At 51.2% G+C, this 26,436-nt stretch overlaps 1 protein-coding gene across 1 annotated transcript in view; it reads left to right on the top strand.

The window, feature by feature from the left end:
• Positions 1-26,436, top strand: part of CPT1A (carnitine palmitoyltransferase 1A) — a 939,552-nt gene that overhangs the window by 112,579 nt on the left and 800,537 nt on the right. Inside the window, 2 exon segments of the mRNA XM_029583120.1 lie at positions 15,631-15,690; positions 15,692-15,771. Of these exon segments, the coding sequence (XP_029438980.1) occupies positions 15,631-15,690; positions 15,692-15,771 (140 nt within the window).

Raw genomic sequence — 26,436 nt, forward strand, 5'->3', positions numbered from 1 at the left:
GAACGAGCGCGCGCCGCCCGATTGGATGTTGCTGGGCAAGCCCCCTTTGCACCGGCCAATCGGGCGGTGCGCCCTCGCTCCCCGTCGCCACCCGGATGCTGTTAGTAATTTTGTCAGCAGCTGCCTACCTGATCTGGCTCTGGATCTCCCACAGCTCTTCCTGCAGCACGCTGTTAGTAATTTTGATTATACTAACAGCGTCCGGTGGGGGGGGAAGTGACGCAATGGCGTCGGGGAGCGAGGGCGCGCCGCCCAATTGGCCTTTGCTGGGCAAGCCCCCTTTGCACCAATCGGGCAGCGCGCCCTCGCTCCCCGACGCCACCGTGTCACTTCCCCCTCGCCACCGGTCGCTGTTAGAATAATCAAAATTACTAACAGCGTGCTGCAGGAAGAGCTGTGGGAGATCCAGAGCCAGATCAGGTAGGCAGCTGCTGACAAAATTACTAACAGCGTCCGGGGGGCGGGGAAGTGACCGGCCTCGATTCCCTGCCTTGTGCATCATTTTCCGGTGCTGGGCGAAAGGGGCTTGCCGTGCTGCGCCTTATACGCCGGCAAATACGGTAATTAGACTTGATACTTCACTTTGCAGCCCCAGCACTGCTCTCTACATCAGAGGCGGGGGTGGAAGGAAATTAGAACCAAAAAGTTACCAATAAGGGCCCTGAACTCGGCAGTCAGAATAACAGATAAGTATGAGAAAAAGTGTGATAGGTTGCTGGGCAGACTGGATGAGCCGTTTGGTCTTCTTCTGCCGTCATTTCTATGTTTCTATAAACAGCTTGCAGTTCCATTTGCAACGTCATTCCACACACTTCTGTGGTTTAATAGTTGCAGGCCCTTGCTCATCCACATGCCTGTCACGACTTCTGGGGAATGAGGAAGAGCTGCTGTCATCTACACTGAGCGTCATGTGGTGTAAGTCCCTTTTACAGTTAGTGGTGAGCAGGGCAAATATGCTTTTACACTCTTAACGATTTGCTCTGTGTAAAGCATTAAGGCTAGAGAAACTGTTGCAGCTGATGACTTCATGAGCCTACAAGCTGTCTCCATAGTACATGGCACACAGTGCTGAATATATAGGCCTACTTCTCCTTTTGGTCTCATGTGGTTGGCATCATGGCTGATGGCTTTTCTGTGTACTTTTCTTGCCGGACACGCATTTAGGGTCACCTAAGGCCTTGAGGGGGCCCAAGTCAGTACCTCAAACAAAGTAAGTGTCATATATGCTTCTGACAAATGTTTTATGTGACCAGGTGGACTCTGTGCCGAGGAAGGACTAGCAATACCTCTAACAATTATGTACAAGCTGCCACACACATTCGTGTTTGACAAACATTCCAGGAACATATGCATTGTGTAGGTGCACAAAGTGCTGCAGTTAGTCCGTACTCAAAAGATAAGTGTGTTAGTATGGAAGTGTGTTAGTGTGCGACTTGGTGAGTGACGTGGTGTGTTACCCTCTGTCAATCTCTGTCTCTGGGGGATGCTGTTGCTCTAGGACAGTGGTTCTCAACCTTTTTTCTGTCGGGACACACCTGACAGATGGTTCTCACATGCGTGACACACTGACCCATGATCGTCATGGGGCTAGATGTAAAAGTACAGTTTGCATCCACGGGAACCCCCCTGACCCACAATAATGGATGTAAAGCAGAATTATGACATTCCCCATACAACTCACCCTACAAAAAAGATGTTCTGGTGTCATCTCAGTAACAGCAACTCAAACTCCTTCTACTTCCAGGCTCAATAGCCCTATTTATGAAAAGACAGCAGTTTACCACCAATGCATGTCCTCTTGAGAAAACACAACAAATAAGACTGATAAAACTCTTACATGCTAGTAAAATATCTCATCTCGGTAACAGACACAGAACCGACCTAACATACTCCCAGGATCTCTAGTAATGCACATAAACTAATCCGCACACAGTTACACCTGTATTATGGAATACACTCAAACAGGAGCAACCCTATCTATGAAAAGGCAACACTATAACTATTAAATCAGGCCCTAAAAACCAATACACCTCTTATTAGGAAAACAGAACTAGCAAGCAGCTATAGATCCCCACACAGAAATAATTGTAAAACTATACTAATAAGCAGAATAAATGTTTCTAAACAGCTATGAACAGAATAACATCCAACAATTAAAACCTCATAAAAACTATTACAAATTCTCCAAACACCAATAAAATATTTCAAAAAAAGCAGACACATCACATAATATTAAATAATTAAAATGGCAGTCAATCAAGAAAAATAAACTTAAAAAGCCACCTTTACTTACCCCCTCCAGCAGCTCTCCTACTCCTCTTCCATGCAGGCCGTAGCACACAGCAGAAGCAGCAGTAGAGGCTAAGCTCTATACTCATGGTCCTCTTCCTTAATGCCCATGTCTCTCACACACACACCATACCAGTCATGCCCCCATGACACACCAATCATCTCCCAAACAGTCTTTGACACACACACACCAGTCACCTTCCTGAACAGTTTCTCTCATGCCATACACACACACAGGCTTCCCACTCCCGTGTTCTACTTACATATACGGGCTTCTCACGCTCATAATCACTTTCTCTGTCTCACACACACACACACACACTCTCTCACCAGTCTCTCACTCCCATGCTTGTACTCTCCACATGCACAGGCTTCTCATTCCCATAATCACTTTCTTTCTCTCAAACACACACCAGTCACCTGATCTCTCTCATGCATACACACACACAGGCTGCCCACTCCCATGTTCTTTCAGATATACAGGCTTCTCACTCCCATGCTGTGTCTCACACACACCCAGGTTTCTCACTCCCATGCTCACTCTTCACATGCACAGGTTTCTCATTCCCATAATCTCTCTCTCTCTCTCCCACTTCCATGTTCTGTCTTACATTTACAGACTTCTCACACACACCCAGGTTTCTCACTCCCATGCTCACTCTCTTCACATGCACAGGCTTCTCATTCCCATAATCACTTTCTCTGTTACACACACACACCAGTCTCTCTCTCATTTCCATGCTCGCTCTCCACTGCACAGGCTTCTCATTCCTTGAATCACATTCTTTCTCTCATATTCACACTCACCGGTCTCTTTCTCTCATACACATCGTCACCGTACCAACCAGTCTCTCGCTCTCATGCATGCACACACACACACAGGCTTCCCACTTCCATGCTCTCTCTCTCACATAATCAGGCTTCTCACTCCCATGCTTTCTTTCACACACATCCCCCCCCCCCCCAACAGCAGGCTTCTTACGCCCATGCTTTCTCACATACCCAGAATTCTCACTTCAATGCTTTTTCTCTCTCTCACACACACACACATCAGTCACCTCCCTGACTAATGTCTCACACACTCACATACACATCAGTCATCTCCTTGAGCAGTCACTTTCATTGTCTCTCACATATACACACACATCAGCTCTCTGACCAGTTTCTCTCACACACACACATGCTCTCAATCACACGCAGGCTGGCTGCTTCTTTCTCTCACTCACTTCCTCTTCCCCGCCCCTCCCTGAGCACAAATGGTAGCTGCAGCAGCCTCCTCCTCCAGCCCCCGCAAGCCAAGAAAGAAGAATCCCATCGGCCGCGGGAGGCTCATGCTTCTCTCTCCTTTCCCGATTACCGGCTGCTTCAATTGCTCGGGGGACGATGCTGCAGTCGCCGCTGCTACTTTATCACGTGGCACTGCTCTTTCTCCTTCCCGCGCACCGCGTATCACTTCCTGTTCCGGATCACGGGGGGCAGGCGCGGGAAGAAGAAAAGGCCAGCCACAAGTGTCACAGCTTCTTTTAGCACTGCTGCCGTTCCCACTGGGCTTGAACGTGTTGATAGCCCGGCGGCAACGGCAGCAGGGAAGAAAGAGCAGCAGGAGAGACCGGGAGCACGCGACACACCAGCCGGTGCTTGGCGACACACTAGTGTGTCACGACACACCGGTTGAGAACCGCTGCTCTAGGATGTCCCTTCCTTACCACTGCAATCCATACCTCAGAGCAGGCAGTGTGTGTGCATTCATTTTGCACACACTGCCTTTGGACAACAGTGATCAAGTGCTTGAGAAGGGACGCCTCCTGAGAGTTGACTGAATGGGCTGCAGTATGCATGGCCTCAGGCCTTGTACTCTAAAAATTTCCCTAAGTCTGCTCACTGTTTATACTTAGCATTGAGAGAGGGGTGGAGGAGTGAAACTTGCCAGCATCACACATCAAATATGTAGCTTTTCGGTGTGCGTATTGACATTTGCCTGTAATGCACACAGTGCAAACCCCGCCACGGAGGCTTTTCCACCTAGTACTTGGAATGGTCACTAATATTCTCTTAGGACTAGCAGGATGGTAGTCCTCACATGTGGGTGACGACATCCGATGGAGCCTGGCACGGAAAATGTTTGTCAAAGTTTCTAGAAGCTTTGACCAACAGACTGAGCGTGCCCAGCCTGCTACTATTAGTGCGTCCACGTGAGGTCTCCCTTTAGTTTCTTCTTTTCCACGGTGCAGTTGCCTCGCAGTCGTGGAGCTCTACATTTTTTCCTGTTTTCCTCGATAAATTTCTGGTTTCTGTGCCACTCCTTGTTGGGTCTCCCTTCGCGCTCTGTGCTGCCTCAGTGTGGTAGGTTTTTCTTTACATTTTTTCCCAACTTTGTGGTCGATGACCGACTCTGGTGTCATCGACCACACACTGGGTTTTTTGTCATGGCATCAACCAGTTTTCATCGGTGCCCCCCAGTGCTCGCGGACCATGTCTGTCATGGATCCGCATGAGGTTTGCATCCTCTGCCTGGGGGCCTCGCGTGCCATCTGTGTGATCAGGTGACCCCCAAAGGGCGTCAGACATGCCTTGATAAAATGGAGAAACTTTTCGGGGCCCCGAAGTCTGCTCTGTCTACTCCTGCGTCAGTTTTGTTGATGCCGAGAGGTTGCAGGGAGCCTTCTGACACGCTTCCCCGGCTGTTCCTCTCACCAGTACCTCCATGGATCGAGGGGAAGTTGATAGATCCTCGATGGCCTCACTGATCTCCCGAACATCGGGATTGTCCACTTCTTCGGTGCCGGAGAAAGACTGGCCTGAGCATCGCAAGAGATCCTGTAAACATCACTACCGGTCGCTTTCGATGCTCGGCTCCAGTTCCAGAGCGGCACCGGCAGCTGCCAGGCTGCCATCGAAGCAACACCAGCCATCGGAAGCCCCATCCTTCGATGCTCATGGTAGTCCTAGGTGTTCCCAACTGACACTGGTGCTGGGCACCGTGCCACCTTGGAGACTGAGGAAGAGCCGGTGATGCCGGACCACAAGATGCAATCCTCTGTGCTTAAGTCTCTCCAGAGCATTGAGCTGGCGGTGCCACCAGCCCCCACACCAGTGCCTGACCCTCCGCTGTCGATGCTAGTACCCCTGCTGGAGCATCTGGACGTCCTCCTGGGTGCCCTTCCAACGCAACCGGTGCCAGAGGGACCCTCAGTTCTTCAGCAGCCACCAAGGCCCCCCACTGGAGCGATCCCGATTCTTGGGTCCTCCAAAGAGGAAGATACAGCCGGTACTGCTCGGGTTTCCCGAGCCCTTGCTGGATCCTTCCGGCCTACCGAAGCCTCTGGTCCCCCCGATCCCAGGGGAATCGTCGATGCCTACAGTGCCCTTGAGGCCTCCGAAGCCATCTGAGCCCAGGGTTGCTACCCCTCACGGGCCTTGCCTACAGCATCCTGGTCCCAGTGAGGAAGAAGAGCCTTACGACCCCTGGGGTGACGATTCCACGGACTCATCCTCGGATTACTCAGACAACCCCCTCTTAGAGGCTTCTCCTCCAGAAGAATGGCACCGGTCACCTCCCTAGGACTTGTCATTTGCGGGATTTGTCAGGGCTATGGCTGAAGCAATTCCCTTTCAGCTGCTCATGGAGGAGGATGCACGGAATAAAATGCTGGAAGTGCTCCAGTTCGTTGATGCTGCTAAAGAGATCTTGGCAGTACCTATCCATGATATTTTTAAGGACCTCCTCTGCATGTGGGAGCACCCCATTTCCATTTCCCTCATTAATATGAAGGCAGACATCACCTACTTGGTGCAGCAGGGCCGTGGGGTTTGACAAGCGGCACCTCCCCCACCAGTTGGTGGTCATGGAGTCCACCTTAAAAAAAAAAAAAAAGGCCCGGCACTCCTCTCCTCTCTGGGCTGTGAGCACAGGGAGCTCAATTCCCTGGGCAGAAAGTCTTCCAGGGAGCCATGCTGGTGGCCCGCATTGCCGTCTACCAGCTTTATATGACCCAATATAACCGCAGTCTCTGGAAATGGGTCCAGCACTTTGCTGAGGGCCTGCTTCAACAGCAGCAAAGAGGCCCTCTTGGCCATTACCCTGCTGAGGTGGGTATCGGTGCCAGGAGAATGGCAAGGCTCCGGGCCTCTGGCTGGAGGACCAGGATAGGCTAGCCAACCTCCCGTGCACAGATGAAAACCTCTTTGGGGATAAGGTCCGGGATTAAGTAGCGCAATTGAAGAACTCATGATACCCTTCAACAACTGTCTGCTAGTGCCTCTTAAGGCCCGTCCTCGGCCAAGAAATACTCCAGGCCGGGCTCCCGGAAGCCCTTCTACCAGCAGAGGAAGTATTATTCTCCAGTCTCCAGGGCTCGTACACCACGCACAGGTTCCAGGGCCATCCTCGCCAACAGCAAGCGCCTAGACCTCAGCCGGCCCCCCCAGCAAGCCCTGGCCAAGGGCTTTTGACTGGTGGCACAGGAGCAAAAATCAGTTGATCCATACCCCTGTTGTCGGATCCCTCGGTAGGAGGCAGGCTCTTGAGCTTTGCCCATTGCTGGGAAAAGATCACGTCTGACCGCTGGGTCCTTACTATCATTCGCACGGGGTACTGTCTAAACTTCAGTTGGCTCCCGGAGACCTCTCCCTCATTTTCATCCGCCCACCAGCTGCCTTCCTCATGGCGAGTACGGTGGAACCAATCCCTTGCTTATCAGCAAGGCCGAGGGTTCTATTTGCGGTATTTGCTCATTCCATACGGAATGGTGGCTTACGCCCCATTCTTGATCTCTGGGCGTTGAACAAATTTCTCGTAAGAGAAAAGTTCAAGATGGTCTCTTTGGGCACTCTGATCCCGCTCCTCGGAGGAGGGGAATGGCTTTGCTCCTTTGATCTCAAGGAGGCGTACACACATATTGTAATTGTCCCCAGCCACTTCGTGGTGGGGAAATCACATTACCGGAACAAAATGCTGCCCTTCGGGCTGGCATTGTGCCCCCACGTTTATCCCACTCCCCTTCCCCCTTCCTTTCCCCCCCCCCCTCCTACTCCTGCCAACTCCCTTCCCATCTGCTCTCTGTCTATTCCTAGCCTGATGTCGTCCTCCCTCCATCCTCACCTGCCTATCCCCTTCCCTCTCCTGCCGCCTCCTATCTCTTCCCTCCTGCCTCCATCCTCACCTGCCTATCCCCTTCCCTCTCCTGCCACCTCCTATCTCTTCCCTCCTGCCTATCTCTACTCCTGTCCCTACTCCTACTCCTCCTTCCCCTAGCACTCCTGCCCTTGTCCTCCTGCATCATCTAGCCTCTACTCTCTCCCCCCCATACCTCTCACACACCATCCTCCTCATTCCTCCTCATTCCTCCTCACCACAAACACCACTCCTCCACCAAAACTCCTCCACTCCTCTTCACTTCTCCACTACCTCTCCTTCACTTCTCCTCACTCCTCCACACCAAAAGACAGACAGACAACTGGACTAAAAACCAAAAACTTTCACTTCAACAAAGAAGACAAAAGACCAAGGTAAAGAGAAACTGATGGCAACAGAAGACCAGACAATGCGCTCAGGTGATTGAATCAGAAAAAGTTCCTACTCCCACTAAACCACTGACCAACTCTCCTCTCTCTCCAATGCCTGACACACCAACAAAGAGGCAGCTGCAGGAAACCGGGATATATAAACTGAAAAAATGCACCATGCACTAATTTACGCTAGCTGTGTAAAATGACGCAGCACACGGTGACACAACGCACCGTTCGCTGACATAACACACCGTACACTGACAATGCTGAGTGTGTTATTTACCTATGTGATGCGGCAGGCTGCAAATTAGCCTAACCATGGCCTCTCTTTTGTATAACAAGTGTATTTTCGCTATATTTATAGTGATTTGATGAATCTAGGTCTTAGTTTGAAAATAGCTGGAGAGAGGGGTTTTTTTCCCGAACAATATTTTTATCGAAGTTTCCATTGCATCCAAGGGAGCAAACACAGGCATCAATGACATCATGTTCAACCAAATGCTAACAGCTCGATACAGTAAAGTGGGGCCGCGGTTACCCTGCTCCTAACCCGCTTTCTACTCGCTTTTCGGCCGAGTTAGTCCAACCCACGATACACTATCCCCTTTAACCCATTCTTACCGCCTCTTTAAATCACCAGGTAAACCCTTCCGCACACGGCATGTATATGAGATGTAAACGATCGAATTAGCTATTCCCTCCCATACAGTAACGTGCGCCCCGACTATCACTATTTTACCCTGCCATTTTGCCCCGCTTTTAACCTGCTAACTTACTGCCTACCCTTACCCCTGTGTTAGAGGCAGGGGTAATGGTAGACTGCAAACTTTCCCCCAAAAGGAAACCTCTAAAAACCTAAAATCCCCTCCTCCCAAAGCGACTCAACATTACTTTTTGTTGCTTTCTTACCTTTTGTTGCTTTCAGCTCCTTCCCTTCTCTGCCGTCCTCCGGAGGGGGCAGCCGGCGGCGAAAGCGGCTCGCAGCGGTCCCCCCCCAGTGCAGGTCCCGGTTCTCCTGGCTCAGCAACAGCAGTACAACGGCCACCAATTAAAGCAACTTGTCCAGTCTGGCACAAGTTTCCATATCCATGCCCCCTTGTATTCACATTCTCCACCTGCAGCCACAGCTAGGGCTCCATCCACCCCAATCCTTCCTTCCTTCCTGGCTGGGCCAAATTGTGAAGCAGCTTGCAGCGTTCCCCCCCCCGCGCAGGTTCCAGTTCTCCTGGCTCGGCGTGAGCCCACTATTCTGTGCCCTCTCCGGCACGAGCGGAGCGAAGTGTTCTTTCATTGACCTGAGCGCCCGTCGATTTGGGCGCTCCAGCTAATGAAAGCACATAGACGGGCGCGCGTGACGGGCGCTCCGGCTAATGAAAGCACATAGACGGGTGTGCGTGACGTCACGGCGTGCGTCACGCGCGCCCGTCTATGTGCTTTCATTGGCTGGAGCGCCCAAATCGACAGGCGCTCAGGCCAATGAAAGAACGCTTCGCTCCGCTCGTGCCGGAGAGGGCACAGAACAGTGGGCTCTCACCTCATGCCGAGCCAGGAGAACGCTGCAAGCCGCTTCACAATTTGGCCGAGCCAGGAAGGAAGGAAGGATTGGGGAGGATGGAGCCCTAGCTGTGGCTGCAGGTGGAGAATGTGAATACAAGGGGAATGGATATGGAAACTTGTGTCAGACTGGACAAGTTGCTTAAATTGGTGGCCACTGTACTGCTGTTGCCGAGCCAGGAGAACCGGGACCTGCATGGGGGGGACCGCTGCGAGCCGCTTTTGCCGCCGGCTGCCCCCTCCGGAGGGCGGCAGAGAAGGGAAGGAGCTGAAAAGCAACAAAAGGTAAGTTGGCACATGTCGAGCCGCTTCGGGAGGAGGGTATTTTCGGTTTTTAGGTTTTCATGGGTTAAAGTTGGGATCCACTTCCTGGTGCCTGTCATTTGAAATGACATTTGAAATGACAGGTACCAGCGCACCCAGGATACTGTATAGGCGCTGCATTAAGCGTCTATACAGTAAAATGGGTTGCGCTGGCCTAACGCTTCGCAGACACGGCTTGCATTTGCAAGCAATTTAAATAGAGTATCGAGCGGTATGTGATCAGAACTGTGCGTGCGGCAAACGAGGGTGCGCCCGGCACTGCTGCACTCTTTCTAATGTGGCCTTATTGTATCGACCCGTAAGTGATGCTGAAAACTACCAAGAGCAAAACCCCAACCCACAAGTCCTCCCTCCCCTATAATGTTCCCTTAGTATAATAATATAAACCAGAATTTCCCAACAAAACAAAAACAACCAACCAAAATGATTCCCCCCTCCCCAAGAACTCAAAATCCATAGAGGTTATCATAGAAGCTAGAGAGGACTAGCATTAATCCTAAACAAAAAAGAAGCAGGTATTTATGGCAAAAGTAGAACAGGAAAAGCATTTTATGAATCCCTGTATTATTGAGGGAGAATGTCTGATAAGTACACTGTGATTCTGGTTTTCATTACTGTGGGTAGCGATTTAAAAAATAGTGACCAAATTTGATGAAGTAAAATTTGACATTTCCTAGTGTGTAGCCAGATGGACTCAGGATCAATGGGTATAGTGTACTCCTGATAGCAGATGGGAGACGGAGTCAGATTTCAAAGCTGATGTCTGCCTATACATACCCGTGCAGGAAGCTTAGCTCTTCAGTATTTCTCCAGCTCCTAAAGCAGATAGGGACACTTCTACACACTAGAATAGTGTTAGCAATTTTAAAACAAAGAAGAAAGAAAATTTACCTCAAGAAGATGAGCCCTGCTCTCCTGCAGTGATACATAAGGGTCCCTCCCCCAGTCGAGAATTCCTGAGGTGATTTCCGAGATCCCTCAGAGGCAAGCCTCGGTTCAGTAGCCGGCTCCCGGCGTGGACTTAGCCCCCAGGGCAGCTGAGAGGCAGCAGGTGTTGAATTGAGCACGGCGGTGAAGGTAATTCCCTCTCCCCCCGCAGCCGGAGACCGCCCGTCCCGAGACCAGGTAAGGTAGAAAACCTCTTCTAAGTCTCCGGTCTCCGAGGCTCGATTAGCTGCACAGTTCGTCCCTTCCAGCGTCTGTAAAATCGGGTTGAGCAGCTCCGTCTGGGCTAGACCCTGATCAGGTGCAAGGGTCCTGCTGTGCCGTAGTGACACGTGCCTGCTTGCTTCTCTCCAGAGACGCAACCACGTCCACTGAAACGTTGGAACCAGCGATATCCTTCCTCACGGATGTGACCTCAGACCTAGTGTGCACCTCAGCCAGAAGCGTCTCCTCCATACTGACAACCAGAAGACAACTATGGCTCCGAAATTGGTCAGCCAATGCGACCTCCAAAGCCAACCTCACGAGTATGCCTTTTAAAGGATCCCTCTTGTTCGGAAGCGAATTGGAGAAGTTAGCCAACAAATGGGGCGAATCCCCAGTACCTCGTCTACCGGAGGACAGGAACAAAAACCAGCACTTCTTCCCCCGAAGAACCAAGGGAAGAGGAGCCCAGCGCTATAGACCGTACAAGAAACATATTACCAAGCACCTCGCCCCTCAGGCAGGGCACTGTCCTTTCGGATCAGACACAACAAGAGGGGAGCAGGCTCAGGTACAGGCTCCGCCCTCTCCCTACAATGAGAATCAACAGACCTATCCACAGGAAGAAGCCAAGGGGGCAGACTAACCCTCTTCTACAAAAGATGGATCGATATAACATCGGACAAGTGGGTCCTAAACATCATTCGAGAGGGATACTATCTGGACATCCACAGCATCCCTCCAGACAAATTTGTGAGATCACCATGCCACTCCCTCTCCAAGCGGATGGCAGTGGAAACCGCACTGACAAAGCTACTCAGCCTAAAGGCGATAACTCCAGTGCCCATGTACCAACAAAATTCTGGTCACTATTCCATCGTTCCCAAGAAGGAAGGAACATTCCGGCCCATCCTGGACCTCAAATCAGTCAATCGTTACCTGAGGGTACCACACTTCCGCATGGAAACCCTACTCTCAGTTATAAGGGCAGTACATCCGTGAGAATTCCTGACTTCATTGGATCTGTCCGAAGCCTATCTACACATCCCGGCCTGGGACAATGGGACCAGGAAGAGGCGGGATGGAACATAAACTGACTGGAAGCTCGAGCAGTCAGACTACAATTCGGCCACAGACTCTGGGTCGAATCTGTCAGTCATGTCTGACAAAGCCACAACAGTTGCCTACATCAACCGCCAGGGAGGAACCAGAAGCCAGCAGGTGTCCCTGGAAAATAGACCCTCTCATTGTGTGGGCGGAAACAAACCTGCAAGGCATCTCAGCCACCCACATCGTGGAAAAAGACAACATCTCTGCGGACTACCTCAGCAGAGAGAGCCTAGACCCAGGGGAATGGACGCTGTGATCCACAACCTTCCAGCTGATAGTAAACCGCTGGGGAACCCCAGCCATGGACCTACTGGCAACCCGGTCCAACACCCAAGTTCCCAAGGACTTCAGCCGCAGACGAGAACTGCAATCCCGGGGAATCAACGCCTTTGCCCAGACCTGGCCACAGGAAGACATAAGAAACATAAGAAAATGCCATACTGGGTCAGACCAAGGGTCCATCAAGCCCAGCATCCTGTTTCCAACAGTGGCCAATCCAGGCCATAAGAACCTGGCAAGCACCCAAAAACTAAGTCTATTCCATGTAACCATTGCTAATGGCAGTGGCTATTCTCTAAGTGAACTTAATAGCAGGTAATGGACTTCTCCTCCAAGAACTTATCCAATCCTTTTTTAAACACAGCTATACTAACTGCACGAACCACATTCTCTGGCAACAAATTCCAGAGTTTAATTGTGCGTTGAGTAAAAAAGAACTTTCTCCGATTAGTTTTAAATGTGCCCCATGCTAACTTCATGGAGTGTCCCCTAGTCTTTCTACTATCTGAAAGAGTAAATAACCGATTCACATCTACCCGTTCTAGACCTCTCATGATTTTAAACACCTCTATCATATCCCCCCTCAGTCGTCTCTTCTCCAAGCTGAAAAGTCCTAACCTCTTTAGTCTTTCCTCATAGGGGAGTTGTTACATTCCCCTTATCATTTTGGTAGCCCTTCTCTGTACCTTCTCCATCGCAATTATATCTTTTTTGAGATGCGGAGACCAGAATTGTACACAGTATTCAAGGTGTGGTCTCACCATGGAGCGATACAGAGGCATTATGACATTTTCCCTTTTATTCATCATTCCTTTTCTAATAATTCCCAACATTCTGTTTGCTTTTTTTGACTGCCGCAGCACACTGAACCGACGATTTCAATGTGTTATCCACTATGACACCTAGATCTCTTTCTTGGGTTGTAGCACCTAATATGGAACCCAACATCGTGTAATTATAGCATGGGTTATTTTTCCCTATATGCATCACCTTGCACTTATCCACATTAAATTTCATCTGCCATTTAGATGCCCAATTTTCCAGTCTCACAAGGTCTTCCTGCAATTTATCACAATCTGCTTGTGATTTAACTACTCTGAACAATTTTGTGTCATCTGCAAATTTGATTATCTCACTCGTCGTATTTCTTTCCAGATCATTTATAAATATATTGAACAGTAAGGGTCCCAATACAGATCCCTGAGGCACTCCACTGTCCACTCCCTTCCACTGAGAAAATTGCCCATTTAATCCTACTCTCTGTTTCCTGTCTTTTAGCCAGTTTGCAATCCACGAAAGGACATCGCCACCTATCCCATGACTTTTTACTTTTCCTAGAAGCCTCTCATGAGGAACTTTGTCAAACGCCTTCTGAAAATCCAAGTATACTATATCTACCGGTTCACCTTTATCCACATGTTAACTCCTTCAAAAAAGTGAAGCAGATTTGTGAGGCAAGACTTGCCCTGGGTAAAGCCATGCTGACTTTGTTCCATTAAACCATTAAGACCTGCTGTATGTCTTTCCCCCATGGCCATTACTGGGCAGGATCATCCGCAAGATAGAACACCACAGGGGACTAGTACTTCTAGTGGCCCCGGACAGGCCAAGAAGGCCATGGTACACAGACATGTGAAGACTTCTTGCGGGGAACCCTCTGTGCCTACCTCCACACAGGGACCTTCTCAGGCAAGGACCGATCCTCCACGAAGACCCGACTCTATTCTTTCTTATGGTCTGGCCCTTGAGAGTCCTTGACTGAAGAAAAGCAGATACTCTAAGGCAGTGATTGCCACCTTACTTCAAGCACGCAAGTTCTCCACATCACTAGCTTACATTCGAATATGGAGAGTATTTGAAGCTCTGTGTGAGGACCGTGAGATCCTTCCGCGGACAGTTAGAATTCCCAAGATCCTGGAATTTCTGTAGGACGGCTTGAACAAGGGGTTGTCCCTCAACTCCCTCCGTCCACCTTGGCTCTGAAGCAGGCCGCGCTGGCCTGCTTCAGAGCTAAGGTGAACGGCATCAGCCTATCAACCCATCCAGATGTTTCCCGCTTCCTGAGAGGGGTCAAACAAATCCAACCACCCTTAAAGTGGCTGGTGCCCCTATGGAATCTCAATCTAGTACTAGACTTCCTAGCGGGAACTTCCTTCAGACCAACGTGCGGTCTGTCACTATGGCTCCTGACCCTGAAGACTGCATTCCTAGTGGCAATACGTTCCGCCCGTCGTATCTCCAAGCTTCAAGCGCTATCCTGTCGGGAACCGTTCCTCAGATTCACACCAGGATCCTTACAGTTACGCACTGTCCCCTCCTTTCTACCAAAAGTGGTTTCTCAGTTTCATCTAAACCAAACCATCTCTCTGCCATCTCCAGACGAACACAAGGATTCGGAAGACTCACACTGTCTTCGCCATCTAAATGTCAGCAGACTCCTAGTCCAATGCCTGGAAAGATCGGAATCTGTGTGAAAGATGGACCACCTATTCGTCCTTCACAGCGGAAAGAACAAGGAGAAGCCGCCTCGCGGGCAACTATAGCTTGCTGGATCAAAGAAGTATTCAAGGCAGCCTACGTAGAGTCCATCTGGCTACATGCTAGGAAATGGAGAAATTACTTACCTGATAATTTCGTTTTCCTTAGTGTAGAAAGATGGGACTCAGCATCCCGCCCATGGCTGCCCCGGAATCCGGAAAACTCGGGTGACACAAACAGAGAACAAAACAGAGCGGCCCCCTCGCTGCTCCTTTTTGTAAGCCCCGGGATTTACGCATGTCCCCGGGTCTTTTGAAAATAGGCCTGGTGCGCGTAGACCCGATTACGCGCGTAAATCCTCCAGATTTACGTGCGTAACCCTTTTAAAATCCGGTCCTTATAGTAAAGAGAGATTGAGGTATGTTGTTTGGAATTTAAATGCATGAGTCTTTGAAAAGGCCTGGATAGATTTTTTAGTTATGTTGCTTTATGTAGTCGATAACGGATATCTTGAAAAGATATCCGGCTAAGTAACGCTGTCATCTACTAAAGAAAAAATGTTGACCCATCCCCTACCCCCCAAAGCATTACTCAATTCATATATTGTACTCTAGGCCACCCTGCCCTTTAAACCTTTTTAAATCAAAGAGATTTGCCCCATTTTGGAAGCCAATGTTACCTTTAAGAGGAGCTCAGCCTACCTCTCCTCTCCCACACACCAACTAGGAAAAATCGTGGCTCCCACACCCTATTTCCATCCCCACTGATACCTTTTTCTTCGTCGCCAGATAAGGGCTAAATATAGCTGGGTAAGCCATTTAGATGGATAACTATACATATCCTTTTGAGAATGGACCTCAGTATTTATACTGAAAAGAATCCTCATAGTGCCACAAGTTTTCATACAGAGCCTAACTGGAGTTTTTTTTTTTTTTTCAGAATGGAATCATCACAGGGGTATATCCTGCGAGCCCATCCAGCTGGCTTATTGTAGTGATGGGGGGTGATGTCAACAACGCATGCCAAAATCGATCCTTCTCTAGGAATAATAGCTAAAATCAATACTACTTTGAGCGACACGTAAGTATTCATTGTGCTGTTTCTTTCAAGCTGTCAGTAGAAGTAACGTAGCATGGACATAAATTTTAGAGGTAACTGGCAGAGTTAACATAGTAAGATAGTGTATGATGGCAGAAAAAGACAAAAGTGATTTTCCCAACATGCTTATTTTTTTAGGGTAGTAACTGCTGCTCCATGTAGATTAAAAGATATTAACTGTGCCAGTTAACACAGGCTGTCCCTTTTTCTTCATTTCCATTTTTCATCCATTAGAGATCCTTTATCCCATTCCCTTTTGAATTCCATTACCATTCTTCATTACCTCTTCCAGGAGGGCATTCCCATACATCCACCACCCTTTCTGCGAAGAACTATTTCCTGATGTTGTTCCTGAGTCTACCCGTTTAGAACTTCATTTTATGTCCCTAGTTCTACAGGTTTTTTCCCACTGGAAAGGCTCGATTCTTGTGCACCATTAATATCCTTCAGGTATTTAAATCTGTATCATATCTCCCCTGCCCCTCTTCTCTTCCAGATTGTATACATAATTAGATGTTTAGGTGTCATCTCACAACTCTTTTGGTTCTGAGCATACATCATTTTGATCACCTTTCTCTGGAGCGTTTCCATCCTGTCTCTATCTTTTTTGAGGAATGCAAACAAAGAGATGCCGAGGGTCCTCAAAAAGGTTTATTAATATTCCGTAAATACCCGACTCTAGGCCTGAGTTTTGCCCAGTGAAGGGCTGCTTCAGGGGCTGTTAAAAGCAAATTTTATCAATTGACAAGATGCACTTTAATATTCTCATGCCTCATACAAAATGAAATACAAAGCATTGGTAGCAGGTCTTTGTTAGGCCGACTTCCTTCTTGTTTCTTTTTTGAGATATGGTCTCCGGAACGGAACACAGTACTCCAGGTGAGATCTCAGCAGGGACCTGTACATGGGCCATTCCCTGTACGTACCTGGATCAGTCCAGACAGTGGGTTATATCCCCCGACCAGCAGATGAAGTCAGAACAGAGTTTGAGAGTGTCAGCATATACAGTAGTGCACCCTCTGCTGGAGCTCAGTATTCTTCTGACTCCAGCAGATGCGAGTGGGGGGATCCACTAGCTCCCCCAGATTGACAGGGTTTCTTCATTTTTAGTTATTTCTTTCTTTTTCTCCACAGTATTTCCCTGTCTTATGTTTCTCTTCATTTTGGATCCTTAAAGTTTAAAAAAAAAAAAAGTTTTCAATTTTTGAGGAGGTGTGTGTCTGTGGCTCTGCCTTCTCTATTCTGTACTCCTTTCCTCTTCCGTTGGGGTAAGTGGAAGTTTTTTGAGTTTCTTTCTCCACAGGTTTGCTTCTTTTTGGTGGTGCCCCGTGGATGCCGGTGGTTCCGGCCGCTCCACGCGTCGTTGGGGGTCCCGCGGTTTGCAAGCTCCGCCCGCGGGTGTGTGCTCAACTAAAACGGGGGTTTTCCCCCGCAGTTACTGGACCCCTTCGGCGGGTTGTTAGGGCCATTTCCAGGCCCCCCCGCGGTACTAGCTCGTCTTTGGCCCCACCCTGAGGCTTTTCTTTTTCCCGGTGCTGACATGCCGCGGTCCTCGAGGTGTGAGGCCTGCGGCGAGCCGGGAAATCAATTTCTGAGGGAGGGGCTTTGTGAGCGGTGCTTCCCCGACGGGGAAGGCACCCTGCAAGTCTCCGGTGCGATTTTGGACCTGCCGCCTCCTCAGCCCGGGTGGCGTGGGCCGGCCACGACGCCGCCTTTGGCGGGAACGGCGGCCATTTTAGGGGGTCAGCGTGAGACGGACTCGCTCCCAGATGCAGACAGGATTGGTTGCACTGGCTCTCAACAGGCTTTGCCCCCGGCGGGAGGTTTGCCCGACCGGGGCTCCCAGGACGGTCTTCCCCCAGGGATTCCAATCAGCTCTCCGTTTTTCTCACCTGACTTTATTCTTTTTTTTTATTTATACTTTATTGATTTTAACTTTGATTACAAGAAAATATTCCAATGCGTTCTTCATATTCCAGGCAGGAAATAACAATAAAAATAAAGACATATTTCACTTATTACAGCAAAAACAATATCCCTGGTCAGATACACATTGTAACAGTGAGGAAATAAAAGGAGACCAAGGGTGAAATAATAAGCAGATATATAAGTAATCAGATTATTAAGGTATTACATGCTGATACTTTGAGGGGAGCCAATAACCATAAATTTTTTGAAAACCAAGCTAAGAGAGCAAACCTAAGATTTCTTAACTTCCCAAAAACTAAACTACAGTCACCTGTAGATCTATTGAAAAGTTACTTTATAAATATATTGAAGTACCCGATAGAAAAGATTCCGGCTATATCATCTGCCTATTATCAAACACAACGTAATCTATCTGGAAATAATATTATTACCCAAGAAAAACAAGGAGAAGAAGAAATGTTAGATTTAACTGATTTCTTGGAAAAATCTTTCGAAATGGAAATTAATCTGAGGGCAACATTATTGGTGCAGTTTTCCTCAAGAATGGATAGAGATGGTGTATTAAAGCATTATTTCAGGTTTCAAAAATTAAAATTTTTCGGACAGTGTATTCAAATTTTCCCAGACATTGCTAGATTGTCACAGTTGAAACGTAAAAAATTTCTGGAAATGAGGGGGGAGGTGGTGGGAAGAGGGGCACGGTTTATGCTACGTTTTCCCTGTCGATGTTTTATATACTATGGGAATGCAAAATATATATTTTCCTGGCGTGTAGCCAGATGGACTCAGAACCAATGGGATAGTATCCGCGTGCTAGCAGTTGGAGACGGATCCGACGTCAGCACGGGGTATATAGCCCCACAGGAAGCGAAGCGAATCAGTAATTTCAGTCTCCAAAGCAGTTTGGAGTACCTGCACGCTGGTTCAGCGTGCTTTCCAAAACTACTTTAATTTTTTCTCTTTTTTCTCATTCTAGATTCTACTTTACCTTTCTTCAACGACTTTTGAGCCCCGTGCTCCTCAGGGGACGTTTCTGTCACTCCCCCCAGTTGAGCTTCCCGGGGTGACTGCCGTGGTCCCCCGGAGGTGAAAGTCCTCGGTCCGGCCGAACCGCGGCAGGGGCATAGCCCCCCGGGAGAGACTCGGGTGTGGCTTCGAGGCCCTCGGTCCCGGCGTGGACGAGGTTGCGGGTGCAGTTCCTCCAATCGCGGCGGTGAAAGGTACCGGCCCTTTCCCCCCCGCAGCCGGAGACCGCCTGTGTTCCTGCCCGGAAGCGCCGACGATCTGGTAAGGCGTACGTCTCTTCGCCCAGGTCTCCGAAGTAGAGGATCGGCGGCGTGGCAAGCCGTGGAGGACGCCATTTTGTGGCCTTATTCAGGTATTCCGCGCCCGTAATAGGCGCGGCTTTCTTCCTCCTTGTGCGTATATTGCTTTGTTCTCGCATATTGGCTGCCACTGTGAGTTTATGCCGCATATTACTGCTGAATGCCTATTGCATACCATAGAGCATATTATTGCTATTGTGCGCCTGTTGTATTTAGCGCCTATTGCTGCCGCTTATTATTGCTATTGTGCGCCTGTTGTATTTAGCGCCTATTGCTGCCGCTTATTATTGCTATTGTGCGCCTGTTGTATTTAGCGCCTATTGCTGCCGCGGATTATTGCGCACTTGCTATATTTGGTATGGATCAGCACGCGGCTGCGGCCTCAGCGGCGCCGCCGCCTGTCTTAGGCATTTCAGCTCTTGGCCTCTGCTCTGCATGCCACCTTAGAGCCACGCGCAGTACTGAGCCAGACTCTCCCTATGTGCCCAATGTGAGGCGGCCGGGGGACCCTCCGGCCAGGACCAATCTCAGCCGCAGTTTCTTGACAGTTCCCCTGCAGCTACCCCGGATTTGGGGGGCAGTCTCGACCACTCGGGAATCCCGGGGGATCTTGTACCCCGGCGATTAGAGGCTGCTTCCATTTCCTGGGTGGATCTCTTTAAGGGGATTCATGCCTTCGTCCAGATGCAGGCGGCTTCCCGTCCCGGCCCTACTGTCCCTGCTGCTCCTGTTGTTCCTGCTGTTGCTGCGGTTCCTGCGGTGGCTATATCTGCGGCGCCTGCTGCGGCTGCCGCTGCGGTGGCGGCGCCTAGGGATCCTGTTCCTGGACCCTCACAGCCTTATCGGGTGCGGGACCTCCCGCCACTAGACAGTCCAGATCAATCAGACCAGGAGGTTTCGCCGGACGAGTCCGAACTCCCGGACGAAGGAGACCTCCCCCCTGGGATTGAGCCATATAGAACCATGAGGCGGTTCTTCCCTAAGGAGGACCTCTCTGACCTTGTGTCTCAGTGTCTGGCGGAGCTGGATATTACTGGTCCCAGTGCTTCGGTACCTTCTGCGCAGAACCCTCTGCTGGAAGGTCTTCGTCCTACAGCCCGCCATTTTCCTTTCTTGCAGGCGGCTCAGCAACTAATAGATTTGGAATGGGCGGCGCCGGCGGCTTCATTCAAAGGGGGCCGGGCCCTGAAAGGTATGTACCCATTGGCTCCGGCTCTCCAGGACCTGCTGGCATGTCTTCAGGTGGACGCCTTAATTAGCGCTGTGGTCAAGCGCACTACCATTCCAGTGGAAGGGGGGACGGCCCTCAGGGAGCCCCATGACAGGCGAATGGACGCCATTCTGAAACAAACCTTTGAGGTGGCAGCTCTTTCTTTGCGGATTGCGCCCTGCTGCACTGTGGTGACTCGTGCCTGCTTATCCCAGGTCAGGAACAACGCTCCAGCGGCTGACATGGAGTCCGCTCTTTCCTTCCTCACAGATGCCGCTTCGGATTTGGTTCGAACTACAGCTAAGGGGATCTCATCTTCCGTAGCCGCCAGGAGGCAACTCTGGATCCGGCCGTGGGCTGCTGATGCGCCTTCGAAGTCTTGCCTCACCAGGTTACCCTTCCAGGCCTCGTTTCTCTTTGGCAGTGGTCTTGATAAGCTAGCCACTACCTGGGGTGCCTCTCCTGTGCCGAGACTGCCGGAAGATCGATCCAGGAGGGGACAGCGCTCGTTTCCACGGCCCTCCAGGAGCAGGAGTTCACAGCGCTTTGTTCCGTATAGGGGGCGCTATCAGGCGCCACGTCCTCCGGCCAGGAATCAGTCCTTTCGGACCAAGCAGCGCAAGCGAGGGGCTGGTCCGGGCTCGGGTCCCGGTCGCGCCCCACAATGAGAATTTGCCGATTCATCTGGGGGACGGAGCCATAGGGGGCAGGTTGACCCTCTTCTACCCCAGATGGGTCGCGATCACGTCGAACCAGTGGGTCCTCGCCGTTATCCGGGAAGGATATTATCTGGACTTTCATCATCTTCCGCCGGACAAGTTTGTGGAGTCTTCCTGTCCCATACACAAGAAGGCAGCATTGGAAGCTACCCTGGCGAGGCTCCTGTCCTTGAACGCCATCATCCCAGTACCTGACTGGGAAGTGAATTTTGGACACTATTCCATTTATTTCATGGTACCCAAGAAAGGGGGCACTTTTCGGCCTGTTCTGGACCTCAAGTCAGTCAATCGATACTTACGGGTACCGAGGTTTCGCATGGAAACTCTGCGCTCCATCAAAGCCGCAGTCCAGCCCGGAGAATTCCTCACGGCATTAGACCTGTCAGAAGCATATCTTCATATTCCGATCCATCCGGATCATCAGCGCTACCTGCGCTTCAAGGTTCTGGGCCGCCACTTCCAGTTTCGGGCGCTTCCCTTCGGGTTGGCCACGTCCCCACGGACATTCACCAAGGTGGTAGTAGTGGTGGCAGCGGCACTCAGGCGGGAAGGGATTCTGGTCCATCCCTACCTAGACGACTGGCTGATCAGGGCGAACTCTCGAGAGGAGAGCCTGCGGACAACCGACAGAGTGATCGCCCTTCTGGAAAGCTTGGGCTGGGTAATCAACCTCAGCAAGAGCTGCCTACAGCCTTCCCAGTCAATAGAGTATCTGGGAGTGCAGTTCGACACTCGGGCGGACACGGTCAGTCTTACGACCAAGAGACAGTTGAAACTTCGACAACGTATCCAGTATCTGATGGGTGCCAGTCGGCCCATAACCTGGGATTATCTGCAGGTTCTGGGTCTCATGGCCTCCACCCTGGAAGTGGTGCCTTGGGCGCGGGCCCATATGAGACCTCTACAGCATTCCCTGCTCTCTCGCTGGAGCCCCCGTCGACGGGACTATTCCACGCACTTTCCTCTACCGGCCAGAGTTCGGACCCAGCTGCGGTGGTGGTTGCAGTCCAACCACCTGAGCAGGGGGTCGAAGATGTCCTCGCCCACGTGGACCTTGCTCACCACAGATGCCAGCCTGAGCGGCTGGGGAGCACATTGCGAAGAACTCACCGCGCAAGGGCGGTGGAACAGAGAGGAGTCCACGTGGAACATCAATCGCCTGGAGGCCCGGGCAGTCCGATTGGCATGCCTGCGATTCGCTCAGACTGCGGCACAGAGCTGTCAGAGTGATGTCCGACAACGCCACCACGGTGGCCTACATCAACCGGCAGGGCGGAACCAGAAGCCGACAAGTCTCTCTGGAGATCGCCCCACTGATGGTTTGGGCAGAAGTGGATCTGCAGGACATCTCTGCCATACACATTGCCGGGAAGGACAATACCACAGCAGACTTCCTCAGCAGAGAACGCCTAAATCCAGGAGAGTGGCAGCTGTCCCCCACAGCTTTCCAGATGATTGTCGATCACTGGGGGATTCCGGCCATGGATTTACTGGTGGACAAGTCCAATGCTCAAGTCCCCAGCTACTTCAGCCGCAGGCGCGACCCGTTCTCACACAGAATCGATGCTTTTCCTCCGTGGCCTCTGGGCGCCACCATCCACAAGATTCAGACGCACCGGGGCCTCGTTCTTCTAGTGGCACCAGACTGGCCAAGAAGACCCTGGTACGCGGACATGAGACGACTACTGGCAGGGGACCCTCTTCCTCTGCCTCCTCTCCGGGACCTTCTACGTCAAGGTCCCATCCTCCACGAGGATCCAGCTCAATTCTCTCTTACGGTCTGGCCCTTGAGAGGGCTAGACTGAAGAAGAGAGGTTACTCGGGGCCCGTGATTGATACACTCCTCCGAGCTCGCAAGTTTTCCACATCCCTCACCTATGTACGGATCTGGAGAGTATTTGAAGCATGGTGCGACACTCATGGCACCAATCCACATGCCACCACCATACCTATCGTGTTGGATTTCCTGCAGGATGGGCTTCAGAAGGGTCTCTCCCTCAGCTCCATCAAAGTTCAGGTTGTGGCACTGTCTTGCTATGGTCCCAGGAGGGATGGCAAGACCATCGCCAAGCATCCAGATGTTTCTCGTTTCCTGCAAGGGGTCAAGCATATTCGTCCACCACTAAAGTGGCCTGTGCCCTTATGGAACCTTAATCTTGTTTTGGATTTCCTCGCGGGATCCACCTTCCGACCCCTTCAGGGCTTATCTCTCCGGTCTCTCACCTTGAAGTTGGTGTTCTTGCTGGCGGTGTGCTCTGCACGACGCATCTCTGAGCTACAAGCACTGTCCTGCCGTGAGCCCTTTCTACGGATCACTCCGGAAGCTATCCATCTTCGGACGGTTCCCTCCTTTCTACCTAAAGTGGTTTCCCAGTTTCATCTTAACCAAACCATATCTTTGCCTACTACGGTAGGTTTGAAGAAATCTGAAGAAGGCCGTTTATTACGCCATCTCGACATCGGCAGATTACTGCCCAGGTATCTGGACATGACACAAGACCTGCGACAGACGGACCACCTGTTCGTCCTGCACAGCGGGAACAGACAAGGGGAAGCGGCCTCTCGGCCCACCATCGCCCGCTGGATTAAAGAAGTTGTCAGAGCAGCTTACGTGGAGGCGGGGAAGTCTCCACCTCTGCAAGTTAAGGCTCATTCTACTAGAGCACAAGCGGCATCCTGGGCTGAATCCAGGATGTTGTCGCCTGCAGAAATTTGTAAAGCGGCGACGTGGTCCTCCCTCCATACCTTTTCCAGGTTCTACCGTCTGGATGTCCAGGCCAGGGAGGACTCGGCTTTTGCGAGGGCGGTACTACACGGTCCTCAGGCAGCCTCCCGCCCAGGCAGGGAGTAAAGCTTTTGTACATCCCATTGGTTCTGAGTCCATCTGGCTACACGCCAGGAAATGTTGAGATTACTTACCTGGTAATCTTCTTTTCCTTAGTGTAGACAGATGGACTCAGCATCCCGCCCAGCTGCCTGTGTACATGGGTTTCACCGATTCCAGGTAAGCCATGGTATTTGTTTACATACGAGCGTACACTCTACCAGTGTCAACGCCTTCCGGTTGTGAATGCTGGCGGTCTCCAGCCAATGTCAATCTGTCAGGGGAATCCTGTTTTCACTTTTCACTGAGCGTCAGTACACACATCCATAACAGCTTTTGCAAGGAAGATTACTGATTCGCTTTGCTTCCTGTGGGGCTATATACCCCGTGCTGACGTCAGATCCGTCTCCAACTGCTAGCACGCGGATACTATCCCATTGGTTCTGAGTCCATCTGTCTACACTAAGGAAAAGAAGATTACCAGGTAAGTAATCTCAACATTACAGAACCGACACAATTACGTAGTTTCTTAGATGCACCGTCATGTGCCTAGGATAATCCAGGGGTAGTTGGAATAAGAGTTTATGGTCACCTGACTTTATTCTGGCAATGCACATGGCTTATTTGCAGGGTATGGGAGCGCAGGCCCCTAATCCCCTGGGGGCCCCTCCCCCCAAGGTTCCTAAACTTGCTGTTGGTCTCACCGCCTCGTCCATTACGCCTGGATCCCTGCCGGGTCCCTCTCCCGTGCCACCCCGGCGTACCACGGGGGCGGCTTCGCCGGTGAGAGACGTCTCCCCGGAACCCCCGGAGGCGCATCCGGATGGACATACGGAGGGGGACGACCCTCGAGCCCTACGGATTTTTCAAAAAGAAGAGCTGGATGAACTCATCCACCACATTATTCAGGAGCTGGACCTCGACCCACCTCCAGATTCGCTGATCCCTGTGGCTCCTGCCATCGCCACCTCGTCTCGCAAAGGAGATCCAGTACTTGCCGCCCTCTGTCCTAGAGCAAGGGCTTTCCCTATTTATGAGTCCTTCCTACAGCTTCTCACCAGGGAGTGGGACACTCCCGAGGCATCCTTGAAAGTCACACGTGCCATGGAAAAGCTATACCCGCTCCCTGAGGATTTTTTGGATCTTATCAAGGTTCCCAAGGGTGGACTCAGCGGTGTCGGCAGTGACCAAGAGGACAACCATCCCAGTCACGGGGGGGAACGGCCCTGCGGGATACACAGGACCGTAAACTAGAGACCTTCCTCAAGAGGGTCTTCGAAGTCTCCGCCCTGGATATGCGGGCCGTGATGTGCAGTTCGCTCGCGCAAAGGGCCAGCTTATTGTGGGTATAGCAGCTTCTCACCTCTCAAGAATTGCCCCCCGAAGAGGCCGCCCAGGCGGACCGGCTGGAATCTGCCATAGCATACGGGGCGGACGCCCTGTATGATCTTTTTTGCGTAATGGCGAGGTCCATGGTTTCGGTTGTAGCAGCCAGACGGCTCTTGTGGCTTCGCAACTGGGCAGCGGATGCTTCCTCCAAGTCGAGCCTTGGCTCCCTCCCCTTTCGGGGGAAGTTCTTATTTGGAGAGGACCTGGATCAGATCATCAAGTCCCTGGGGGAAAATTCGGTGCATCGGCTGCCGGAGGATAGACAGCGTTCCTTCAGATCATTTTCTTCCGGTAGAACCAGGGCCAGGGCACAGCGACGTTATAGGTCTTACCGACAGTCCGCTTCCCGGACACAGCAGACAAGACCCCAGCCTTGGTCTCGTTCCTTTCGTGGGCAGAGGCCCGCGAGAGAGGGTCCAGGGCAAGGAATTCCGCCCACAAAGTCATCCCAATGATGCCAAAGGAGCCCACTTCTCCCCTCCCCGGATCGGAGGCCGCCTCATGGACTTCTACGAGGAGTGGGCAGTTATCTCCACGGACCAGTGGGTGCTGGACACCATAAGAGACTGTTACGCCTTGGAATTTGTCCGCCCCCCGAGGGACCGGTTCATCTTCTCCCCCTGCGGTTCGGATCTCAAGAGGATAGCGGTTCAACAAACACTAGACCGACTGCAGGAAATAGGGGCCATCGTTCCCATCCCCTTCGAGGTGGGCTTGGGCCACTATTCCATTTACTTCATCGTTCCCAAAAAGGACGGTTCCTTTCGCTCCATCCTGGACTTGAAGGAGGTAAACAAGGCCCTCAGGATCACCCAGTTCCGCATGGAGACTCTCCGATCAGTGATTGCCGCAGTGCACAAGGGAGAATTCCTCGCTTCACTGGACCTCTCGGAAGCGTACTTGCACATTCCCATCCTGCCGGCTCACCAGCGGTATCTTCGCTTCAAGATTCTCGGTCAACACTTTCAGTTCAAGGCGCTTCCCTTCGGTTTGGCGACCGCACCTCGGACCTTCACAAAGATCATGGTAGTGGTGGCGGCGGCCCTCCGCAAGGAGGGTATCCTAGTACATCCGTACCTAGACGACTGGCTGATTCGAGCGAAGTCCTTCTCACATGGTCAGACCTCAGTGGCCAGAGTAGTACAATTCCTACGCTCTCTGGGCTGGGTGGTGAACCTTCCAAAAAGTTCCCTTGTGCCCTCGCAACACCTGGATTTCTTAGGGGCGAGCTTTGATACCAGACGGGGGATG

Source organism: Rhinatrema bivittatum, chromosome 17, assembly GCF_901001135.1.
Source record: "Rhinatrema bivittatum chromosome 17, aRhiBiv1.1, whole genome shotgun sequence".
Lineage (NCBI taxonomy): Eukaryota > Metazoa > Chordata > Amphibia > Gymnophiona > Rhinatrematidae > Rhinatrema > Rhinatrema bivittatum.